This window comes from Delphinapterus leucas, chromosome 12, assembly GCF_059928025.1.
Source record: "Delphinapterus leucas isolate spDelLeu-1000000601 "Yukka" chromosome 12, BTC_Dleu_Yukka2, whole genome shotgun sequence".
Classification (NCBI taxonomy): domain Eukaryota; kingdom Metazoa; phylum Chordata; class Mammalia; order Artiodactyla; family Monodontidae; genus Delphinapterus; species Delphinapterus leucas.
Window position 1 is genome coordinate 91,462,810 of NC_143140.1, and position 12,375 is coordinate 91,475,184.

General features: G+C 35.4%; 1 protein-coding gene across 8 annotated transcripts in view; it reads left to right on the top strand.

Annotated features, from left to right (window-relative positions):
• Positions 1–12,375, top strand: part of QKI (QKI, KH domain containing RNA binding) — a 139,509-nt gene that overhangs the window by 89,147 nt on the left and 37,987 nt on the right. For all 8 annotated transcript variants that reach the window (XR_002642884.2, XM_022560804.2, XM_022560781.3 and 5 more), the window contains exon 4: positions 10,031–10,174. Coding sequence is in view for 7 of the 8 variants with exons in the window: in XM_022560804.2 (XP_022416512.1) it covers positions 10,031–10,174 (144 nt within the window). In the remaining variant the exon portion in view is untranslated. The remainder of the gene's footprint in view (positions 1–10,030; positions 10,175–12,375) is intronic.

Below are 12,375 nucleotides of genomic sequence, written 5' to 3' on the forward strand. Positions count from 1 at the left end.
TTCTCCAGTAGGCCTGTGTCTTTATTCCTGTCTTACCCCTAGGTTCTTCATGACATTTTTTTTTCTTAAATTCCATATATGTGTGTTAGCATACGGTATTTGTCTTTTTCTTTCTGACTTACTTCACTCTGTATGACAGACTCTAGGTCTATCCACCTCATTACAAATAGCTCAATTTCATTTCTTTTTATGGCTGAGTGATATTCCATTGTATATATGTGCCACATCTTCTTTATCCATTCTTCCGATGATGGGCACTTAGGTTGTTTCCATCTCCGGGCTATTGTAAATAGAGCTGCAATGAACATTTTGGTACATGACTCTTTTTGAATTTTGGTTTTCTCAGGGTATATGCCCAGTAGTGGGATTGCTGGGTCATATGGTAGTTCTATTTGTAGTTTTTTAAGGGACCTCCATACTGTTCTCCATAGTGGCTGTACCAATTCACATTCCCACCAGCAGTGCAGGAGTGTTCCCTTTTCTCCACACCCTCTCCAGCATTTATTGTTTCTAGATTTTTTGATGATGGCCATTCTGACTGGTGTGAGATGATATCTCATTGTAGTTTTGATTTGCATTTCTCTAATGATTAATGATGTTGAGCATTCTTTCATGTGTTTGTTGGCAGTCTGTATATCTTCTTTGGAGAAATGTCTATTTAGGTCTTCTGCCCATTTTTGGATTGGGTTGTTTGTTTTTTTGTTATTGAGCTGCATGAGCTGCTTGTAAATTTTGGAGCTTAATCCTTTGTCAGTTGCTTCATTTGCAAATATTTTCTCCCATTCTGAGGGTTGTCTTTTGGTCTTGTTTATGGTTTCCTTTGCTGTGCAAAAGCTTTGAAGTTTCATTAGGTCCCATTTGTTTATTTTTGTTTTTATTTCCATTACTCTAGGAGGTGGGTCAGAAAGGATCTTGCTGTGATTTATGTCACAGAGTGTTCACTCTTTTTCTTTTTAAGCATTAGGCAGCCATTGATATTTGAACTTGCTGGGAAATGCAATTAGAAATCACTTGATCATTTTTGTCCTTTTATGGGAAACTGTTTGCATATATTTAGTTCAGTCTTTTCAGCCTTAACTATGGCATTATCAAGATCATATTTAGCTTCCCAAATGGTCATGGGTACTGTAAGTGGCTCTGCTCTAGTGAAAGTTTACTAATTTTGGTCATGATTGGGACAGACCAATATTATTTGGCCATAGTTTGGCCATAACTGGTGATACATAAGTTGAGTTTCAAAATACAGTAATTACAATTAAATTAGTGGAATTAATATATGAAAATTGGAATGAGGACTTAACGTGACAGATTTTCAATATTTATAGGAGTTAGGTGTTTCTTATGAAGGAAGAATATTGAGAATAGTCCTTTTGTTATTAACTTGGAAAATATTTGACATAAAACTTTAAAAGTTCTTTGAATTTAGCAAATATTTCATTGTGCTAATAAGCATTCGTTGAATGCTTGCTGCCTATAAAGACATTCCTAGATGATGATTTCCACAAACTGAATGTAGAAGTGTTCTAATTTTTATATATTATTAGAAAATAACTTGCTCTGAAAACATGATGGTTGATGGGACTCAAGTACAAGTTGAAATTTTTTTTGAAGTCAACTTTATAACTAGAGTCAGTGAGCAATTTAATTATGTATAATCTCCTTTAAGAAATGTTCCTCAATGTACGTTTCTTAAACTAATTTAAGATTGTATGTACAACTGGGGATAGTTATATGTTAGGCTTTATCACTTGGCTTAAGATGTATATATTCATAAGTGTGTTATTGGAACCTTGGTTTGCTTAAATATGTAACACTTTAGAATTCCTTTCTAGGTGGTTTTGGAGTATGAACTTTCACATTAAGAGCACAGTAGGGGAAGAAGTCTTGTGCTCATTTGCCTGACTACAAATGTATAATTAAAAGAGTCTGTCAGCAGGGGTTGGGGCAATCAGTGTGTTCTGATGCTTCATGTTATAATTACTTTGTTGTTCAAACAGATATTGTAATTAGAGCATAATTTTAAATTTCAGAGGTCAGTGACTTATCGAGGTTTTTGTTGTTGTTTTGGTTTTAATCAAAAACAAAGGTAGTTTCTCAAATTTTGAGAATTTTTTTTAATATTTTTATATCGCTGTATACAGCAAATGAAATGGATGATTTTTTTTTTAAGGTTTATTATTATTTTTTTGGCTGCATTGGGTTTTCGTTGCTGCACGCGGGCTTTCTCTAGTTGCGGCGAGCGGGGGCTACTCTTCGTTGCTGTGCACGGGCTTCTCATTGCAGTGGCTTCTCATTGCAGAGCACGGACTCTAGGCGCGTGGGCTTCAGTAGTTGTGGTGCACGAGCTTAGTTGCTCCGCGACATGTGGGATCTTCCCAGACCAGGGCTCGAACCTGTGTCCCCTGCACTGGCAGGCTGATTCTTAACCACTGTGCCACCAGCGAAGTCCCCTGAAATGGATGTATGCATTGTGTATTAAGACAAGATTTTCGTTTTCCCCTATTGCAAATTTTAGTGAGTGGAGGAATTGTGTATTAAGTGGCCACAGGTTTATCATTTTTGTGTCATTGAAATTTGATAGGCATTTCTCTCATTTAGGGTAAAAAGTGTATTTGTAGGTGTGAGAAATCTGTTTTACCAGGTACTTCTCTGCCAGTTGTTGATACTGTTCTTCATGTGACTTTATCAGGAATTCATTGACAGAGAAAGAGAACATGACGTGGAATTAGGGGAAAAAAAACACTAAATAAATTTACCAGATAATTAATCTGTTTCCTTATCTGCATCCAAATTCCCTACCAGCTCTAAAATTCTATGAGAACAAGATGTGCTTAAAATTCCACATAAAAAAATGTTTAAAGGTAAAATGGTGAAGTAGAAAAACTTCTAGAGAGTCAAGGCTTCAGTGTTCTGTTTCTGGCCCTTTCACTAATTTATGATGCTATTTTAAGGCAATTTACTTAATTTTAGGGCTCTCATGTAGGTGATGTCATGTTTTAGGAATTGGTTGTTGAGAGTTGCAGGCTCTAATGTTCTCCCTGATAGAACACTTCCTGTCTGTATGACTTGGGCAAACCTTATGGGCCTTAACCTCCTCATTAACATGTTAGTGAGAATTATAGGACCTCAGTCTTATGGCTGTTAGGATGACTGAGTGAGGTGATGTGTTTATATTGCTTAGTGTGGTACTCGACAAACAGTAAGTGTTTAATGAAAGCTTGGGTAGTATCAGCATCATTTTCATTTATGAATTTCTTTATCATCACGTGAGAGACTAAGAGCTACTTGACATTTATTTCTCTATAGTACATTTGCCAAGAATATAGACCATAATAAAGTATTATTGGTAAATGTGTCTATCTGTTTCATAATCAGTTATGAATGGTATTATAGAGCTGTTTTATATGCTACTGAACTTTAACTTATTATATAAATAAAGACACATTCCATTTCCTTGAATGCTGTCTTGTCATTTCAGACTCCCTTAAATAAAAAAAACACCAAGGTCATCAGTTTTGAGCTTTGAGCTTTATTTAAACACAGGAATTATTTATGAATAACTTGTCTTTGCTATCATTTTGCTATATTATATCATTTGTTATATTAAGATACAACTTTAGTCTTGCAGTTTTAAAAAGACTGACCCTTATTTACTCCGTTGTTCTGATATATTGAAACAAGGTAATATTGAGCTGATAGAATAAAGGAACAGCACTGTCTTGTGGGATATGAAAATCAGCGCTCATGAGCATTATGCTAGAGAGTCTGAGTGAGTTGACTAAAAGAGAAGTAAGAGAACAAGAATAAAAGATAAGGGGTAAGGATTTTCAAATGTAACTGGCAACTTAAATAGGAGGTCAAAAAGAAGCAGGCCCAGAAACAAAGATAAATGATCAAGGGAGACTGGAGGCTTATATAGGGAGACACAGTAATAGTGAATACAGGCGAGCACTGTGGGGAAACAGTTTGGTGTTTGATTTCAGTGATGCTCCCCAATAATAAAAGCACAGTCGTTCAATTCAGTAAATCTGATAGCTAAAGACAATGCACAGATAGCTATCAGTTATAGTATGACACACTTAGAGCAAAGGATAAATAAAAGTAAATATTAAAGAAAGCATTCTGGACGTAAGTGATAAATTGCATGAAGTTGTGGGTATCAGGATCCATGTTTGTGAATAGGCCAATTTATTGACAGCGTGGAGTGAATGTAAGCGAGAAATGGCACCTGAAGTTAGTATGGATTGAAATGAATGGGTGAATGTACAGCAGCCTCTCTGTCAAGGCAAAAGAAAGCTGATAACTGCCTTTCAGACTTTCTTCAAAACCAATTGGTCTTTGTCCTCAAGTATTAAAACTTCACACTGACTCAGAAAACTCATTCAGGGTCAATAATAGCTGAGACATAATTGGGGACTAGTTTGCAGAAGGGAGGTAATGAGCTGAACATGGTGAGTTGAGAGTGCTTTGGAGACAGTGACACACACATGTCAAGTTGGCAGTTGAATTTGGAGGTCTAGAAATAAGGACTGTGCTGGAAATGTAAATTTGCGAATAAGTGGATACAAAAAAACCCATATTATTATTTATTGCTGAAGATTTGGTGGCACATTATATAAAATGCTTTTGGTGGCTGTAAAACAGAAATTAAAATAATTTGTAATGAGCTGTTTTTTCCACATCAGTTTCTCAGCTGTTTATTCCTGAAATACTATTTGAAATATGACAGTAAAAATTAATGCCTCAACCACAGTTTCTAGGAGATAGACCATATTTGGTGTATCTCCAAGACCATATTTGGTGGTGTATCTCCAAGACCATATTTGGTGTATCTCCATTTTGCTGTCAGTCCTCTCTGCTTCATTTCATCCTTTTCTTTGTCCCAAATTATTTATTAAAGTGAGAAATTTGGGGAGTAGATTCTTACTGCAGGTATTCTGGGATATAGAAGTAGACACCCTATAATCTTACTCTATCTCTTGTTTGTTTATAGCTGAAAGAGAACCTTTATGGATATGTTTTATTGACTTCTGTAGTGTTTGCCAATTCCAGGTTGCCTTTATTATCTGTTTAAGAAACAGAAAGAAAATACAGGGAGAACTTATATTTGTAGTGAATAATTCCTAGGCTCAAACTCACTGTTAAAGGCATTAACTCTTCCTGAGTTAGAATGGTCCACAGTTGTATAAAAGTGGCTTCTGAGTGGAATGATCTTAAAACCTTTTTTAAAATGAAGTTTAATATGCTCATAGATTAAAAATATGTAATTCTGTAGAGCCTGATGTAGAAAACATCCTCTGCTAACAGCCAGCACCACCCACAGTCACTTCTTACTCTTGAAGAGATTCTTTAGGTATTTATTCTCTATTGCTGCATTTTGTGCTTACCTTGCTACTATCTCACTCTTTCATTTTGTGAGAACTCATGGGGCCCTTTCCATTTGGAAGCTCTTATCATTCAGTTTTGTTTTAAAAGTATGTAATACGTTGATGATTTTTCTCCTGTCTGCTTCCTTTTTCTTGGTGAGACATCAGTAATTCAGTTTTTGGACCTCTTGGACTAGTTCTCTAATTTTTATACTCTTTCTCTGCTGTTTTCCATCTCTGTCTTTGCTGCTACTTGGAGGGAGAATTCAGTTTTTATCTTCAAACCCCTCTATCAACGTTTTTTATTTTTACTATCATATTTAAGTTTCAAGAGTTCCTTTTTATGTTTTGAATTCTTTTCATAGCATTTTTTACTTGTTTCAGGGATGCAGTATCTTCTCTTAACTCTCTGAGTCTTTTTGAGCTTTTCTTCTCACTGCCCAGTGATTGCTTTCTTCAGGTGGTTTCCTGTTGTTGGGTTGGCCAGACTTTCCAGAGAAAGGTCTTCCAGTTTCTTGCCCCCAGTGTGTGGGCTGGCTGTCCTCATTCTGGGTGTGGAGTGGGAGAAAAGACTGGATACCTCAGCCTTCACTGTGTAAATGATCCTGTCAGCTGCCCATCAAAACCCAGTTCTAGAAAGTGGAACTCTTTAGGAATACATTTCTAGTCTTTTGCTAGAAATTAGGGAGTGCTAGATAGCCAGCTTTAGTTTAAGGATAGGGGATGCGGAGATTCAGCTGTTCCTTCAGTTTTCCAGTCTTAGCCCCACCCTTACCCCCGACTTTTACTGCTGCCAATTTCCTAAGCCTTTATGGAGGCTCTGAGTATAAGTTGGTTTCTTCTTGCCTGGGTTAGCTAAGTCCCTGACTACTTAGCCATCTGCTTTCTAGTTTCCAAATTGTTTCCTTTCCCATTTTCTTCTTCCTTATGATTTTGTGCGTTTTAAACTGTACAGTGTTTTAGAAGAATTTTAGGAAGGAGTGAAAATTACATTAGATACATTATTAGTTATACTAGATACTACATTAGTAGTATCTATACTAGATACTACATTAGATATTAGTTATACTAGATACTACATTAGTTTCACCTTTTTTGTCTATAAGTGTTTTCGAAACCATAAGCAAGACTTGTTTTGAAGCAAACATTAGGGTAGGTATAATTTTCTTCTATTTTTGTATTTTTAACAGGCACCTAAGTTGATGAATTTATTAAGAGTATCATTTACCAAGGTGTTGTACAACTCGAAAATTTATTCCTCCGATAAAGCACAATTCAAATTATACTGCAGCTTTATTCTTTGTTCTGTCATGCAAATAATATCCGTTCCTTTTTAAATCCTGTGACTTTTGTCTTCCCCATGTATAAAAATTTCTGTGGCAAGTCACTTAGGATTTTAATTTTCATTCTTAGGCCTTTCTAAAATATTTTGGATTATAAATGTTCCTCAGTTGTCCTTGTATTAGTATCTGTATGCATTAATAATACCACAAACACATGCTTTTTAGTGTCTTTGTCTACTAATTATAACATCTGTGTCAGTTTTAGGTTGATTTCGATTGATTGATTTTTCTTATATGTGTTTCATTTTTCTCCTCCTTTGCCTGTTAATTTTTTTTTAAGTTTTTTTTTTTTTTTTGATGAGGACCATTTTTAAAGTCTTATTGAATTTGATACAATATTGTTTCTGTTTTATGTTTTGGTATTTTGGCCCCTAGGCATGTGGGAGCTTAGCTACCCAACCAGGGATTGAACCTGCACCCTGGGCATTGGAAGGCAAAGTCTTAACCACTGGACCGCCAGGGAAGTCCCTGCCTGTTAATTTCTGATTAGATGCCAGATAGTGTGAATTTTACCTTGTTGGGGGGACATATTCCTGTAGTTATTCTTGGGCTTTGTTCTGGGACACAGTTAAATTGGAAACAGTTTGATCCTTTTAGATCTTGCTTTTAAGATTTATTTAGGCAGTATTTGGAACAGTGTTTGGACTACTGACTAATTATTTTCCACTACTGAGGCAAGACCTCTGTGCACTTTACCCAGTGTCTGTATATCATGAAGTCTTTCCCGTCTGGCTCTGTGTGAGAACCTGGCACTTTTACCTTGAATCCTTTGGCTAGTTGTTTCTCTGGCCTCTCGTATTTCTTCCCACATAGGCGCTGATCAGTGTTCAGTTGAATACTTGAGTCAACTTTGTGCAGATCTCCAGAGTTCTCTTTCTGTGCAGCTCTTTCCAGTATTCTTTTTGGTGAGCTCTAGCTGCTTTGGTCTCCCAAGACGCTAAGCTTAGTCGTCTCAACTCAGAGAGGCAGCCTGGCACCGTTCCCAGGCCTGCAGCCTAGAGATTCCCAGGCCAGGGAGCTGGGACAGTAATGGGTCTTACTTCATTGATTTCCCATCTCTCAGCCTCACTGTCCTATTGCCTGAGGTCCAGAGACTTGAGGACTGATGTTTCTTTTGTTTTGCCTGGTTTTTTTTGGTTGTTTCAGGTAAGAGAGTCTTGTTCGTGTTACTTTATCTTGGCCTGAAGCAGATGTCCCTTATTTGTACAGATGTAGAGACACTTACAGGTTCATTAAAATATAAACATACACACACACGCGCACACACACAAGGAACTTTATAAAATTTATCTATAAAAAATTGATAAAATACAAATTTTAGTGAGAAAATATCGTCAACAGTTTTCAACATAAAAATTAAACTCTGGATTTTAAAATTGGTTTTTATTGCCACAGTAGAGGTACATCTACACATTTTATATTTGGCACACAGATAACCCTGACTGATGTTCCCAGTTTCTTGACTCATTGACTCCTCAGGTCTGTCAGTTTTTCATGGTGTCCCCTAGGTGAAAAGAAATACTTAGTAGTTTTTCTTATTATTATTAAATAGTTTACTTCCAAACAACTTAGTTTATCAAAACAACTTAAACAGAAAAAAATTTTATTTTATTTATAAATAGCCACATTATTTATTAATGGGATTTGTTTTCCCTTGGGCACTGTTCACATTCTCAAACCTGGGAATCAGATTGGACACTACCACCCTGTTTTTCTGTTCCACATTGATTTTTGCATGAACTTGGCTTTTTATTACAGCAACCACTGAAAACCTAGCATCACAAAGATAAGACATCATCACAAGGAATATAGCATGATCTAATATTGATAAAGTCCAGTATTTTGAGCTAGAAGTTTGCATGGTATCTGACAGGCATCAACTATTGCTGTTTCCCTTGAAATTTCAAGTACCCCCGTGGTACCCCTGTGAGCATACTGTGGTATCTCTGAGTTTACTCCTTGGGAACACATAGATGGCCTACCATAGGTTGGTGTGCTTTGTTTTGTTTCTCGTTTCCCCTCACAACATTTGGGTGCATTTTCATACTAATGATATTAACAGAAAATAGAGGCAGAAGCGTATACTTTAAGAACTTATTTCTATCCCTATTGGCTGAGTTCCATAGATTTTTTCCTAGCATGGCATCTGCAAACATATGAGTTGTAGTAGAAAGCTGTTTTTTTATACCAGTTTTATTTTCTTTGATTGGAATCTCACTGTTCAGTAAATAGTAATCTTTAAAGATGAAAGTTCAGCAACAGGTATTGTTTATGTATGGTACCTGGCACTGAACCATATGCATTTATTTATACCATTCTTATATTTATTTATAAATTTTTATTGTTTTTAATTTTTAAAGAATTCATATTTATGAAATATTTATAAATATATTTGTATATTATCTCTAAAGCTTAAAGCAAGAAATGGTTCTGAAGTTATTATATCTTAGGTGAAAGGGAAGTATGGCCAACTCTACTTCTAAACCTCCCTATAGCTTGGCAGTGTTTTCAGCCTGGGGCTCACTAAGTCATTTGAAGATACCAAGGAAATGAAACGTAGATGTTCTCTACTAAAACTAGTATTTAAGATGGTATGGTTAAAGAGTAACTGTACAGTTCACTGTTTTCAAAGTAAGGTCTGTTAGAAATACAGTTAAGACTATTCTCACATTTATTCCTTGTTGTGATTATTTTTATAATGAAATGGTTCTATAATTACTACTTGAAATGCTTAAAACAAATGGCATTTGTCTTATACAGTAGTGTCTGTTGGCAAAATACTTTTCCTAATCTTGAATTCAGCCAATGTTATTAAAAGTAGTTGTAACGATACGGAAAAATTGGTGAATTTTAGAATGAAAATATTGGTTCAGTTCCTGAATTGGCAAGGTGTTCGTCAGTTGACCTTGACAGGTGACTTGCTTAAATTAGCCTCGATGACCTTGTATTTACTTATAAGTAAAATATAGGAATGATAACACGCTTTTCATGATAACCTGAGGATGACACTATACATAAGTTTCTTGGTACATAAGAGCACTGCAGGGGTTGTGATTGCCTTGTTCACTCTTATAATCTTAGTATCTGGCTCCATGCTTTTGGTACATAGTAGGTGCTCAACAAATATTTGTTGAATTAGCTATCAATACCCAGTAGTCTCACACTCAGGCTTTTTGCCAAGAGAAGAATTTAAAAGGTTTATAATGTCATAGCAAAACAATGCGAGCATAGCTTAATAATTGCAACAGGTTATTATCATGAAAGATGTGCTCTCTCTTTGAAAAGAAAAATTTGTAATAGTATGCTTTGTAAATTTTTTAGGAGGAGCAAAATCGAGGCAAGCCTAATTGGGAGCATCTCAATGAAGATTTACATGTACTGATCACTGTGGAAGATGCTCAAAACAGAGCAGAGATCAAACTGAAGAGAGCCGTTGAGGAGGTGAAGAAATTACTGGTACCTGCAGTAAGTAATAATTTCCAAATCATTTACTATAGAATAATAGACAAACATAGACGTTGCTCCAATCCTTAAATGGGAAAACCTGTTCCCTGTTTATTTTTTGTGAAGGGAATGTTGTGAGGGGAGCAAACTCAATTAGTGGCCTGTTTTTTCAAAAGTATTATTACCTTTGCATCACTCTATTATAGGGTAGGAATGTAGGTGCGTCATCAGTAAGTAGGGTGATGAAAGCTTTCTCTCTTTTTTTGGATCAGTTTCTCATTGCAAGCAAGTAATGGGTGTACAGAAGTCTGTACAAATTAATACTTATGTTGGGTGAGCTGTGTTAGTGGGAGCACATTATTTGAGTTGTCTGTGGGTTCCACGTACTCTCCTGGCATATATCATTGTTTACCACAGAAAGGTTAATGTTTCATAGTGAAATTTTCCCATAATATGGTAAGATTTTCTTTTAGAAAAATAAGAGCTAACTTTTACTAACGTACCAAGCACCATTCTGAGCACTTTTCACACTTTTAACTCACTTAATATTTCTAAGATAATAAAAACTATTGAAGTTCATACTTAGGGATTGTAGATAAGACACCAAAAGGAATTTTGGAGGGTGACATAAGAAAAGACCCCAAGGAGAGGAGTCACTGAGGCTGGAGAAGAACCAGGAGTGTGGAGTCCTGGAAGCCAAGAGAAGTTTGTTGCTGAAGATTGTTCAGTTAAGATAAGAATGGGGAGTTAACCATTGGATTTAGCAAGTAGTGGTCATTGGTGACCTTGCCAAACAGATTTTTGGATGGTGGATTTAAAAGCCTGATTAGCTCAAGTTCAAGAAAGAATGGGACAACAGAAAAAGGAGTTGAAATTTTTTCCCCTAAGATTTCATTATTTAAGTAAATGATCTTTTCAGTACTCTTGGCCTCTCAGTTCTTTTATTGCTTCATCTTCAGTGATCTTATCCTCCACTCCATATAAAGTGCATTTTAAATTTTAGTACTTTACTCATATTAAAATTTCTAAGTTGCCTTCCAGAAAATTTGTACCTATTTGTAGTCCTGCCAGTGTTATCTGAAAATACCTGTTTCTCAACACAGTCTCAAACCCTGGGTGTTACTAAATTTTTTAATCTTTAATCACAAAAATGTGAATATAATAATTCTCATGGTTCTTAAAAATATTTATATTAGATGAGTTTTTACATTAGCTTTTTGTAACAAAAATTCTAAATCTTCATGATCACATTTTGAACAGGTACACAATCCCTAGTTTCATATTGTTTCTGTGGGGAATATTGATTCAGTTTACATATCATTTACAGAATGAATTTATAGCTAAAGTATGGGATTACCTTTGTATTATTTCAGTATAAATGTTTCTTACCTATCCATGTAGAATAAATTCTTTTTTGGAAAGAGGTAGAAAGAGAGTTGTGTGTAGTTTAATGTTTTTGTGCCTATTATGTTTAATGTTATATAGCAAAAGATCTAATCCTGGCTTAAGGGACCTGGGGGTGTGAAGGGGAGAGTTGGTAGACTTTGTGCTTGATTTAAAATTTTATAATTAAATGTAATAAATATTCCATTTTGTATCTTACATCTGGAGATAAGGCTAATAAATCTCGGTTAAGGTTGTACCTGTGCTCCTTGTGACATAATTTTAATTTTTCTAATAATTTTGATGATTTGAATGTGTCTCCATCAGTTTACGTAACACCACACATAACTTAATGTTTAGAGTTCAAACTTTCAAAATTCAAATTAGGGTTTCAAAACAACCTTGCAAAGTAAGTTCTTTTCTCCCCATTTTTCCAGCAAGCACAAGAACTCAGAGAAACCTTAGCATTTTCTAATTTCACTGCAAAAGTAATAGGGATTTTGAGATGATCACACTTCATTCATTTGTAGAGTCGTAATGCTTTACCTAACAAACTTGTTTACCCTGGATAATACCATTTTTATTTCAGATGTTTCTTTGATTTCAGTAATCCGTTTATTCTAATCTCTTTTGTTTCTTAAATCACAGAATAAACCATGCATAACTAGAGAAGAGTCATTTCTTTTAGTTACATATAGTATAACTAGTCTGGCAAGTCTAAATCTGTTACCATCAAGTATCTACTAAAAATATCCTTTTCATTGTAGGTACAGTTAATCAGTTGTTTAATCTCATTTCCATAAATCTGAACCATACCTCCTCACATTCTTGAGATCTTC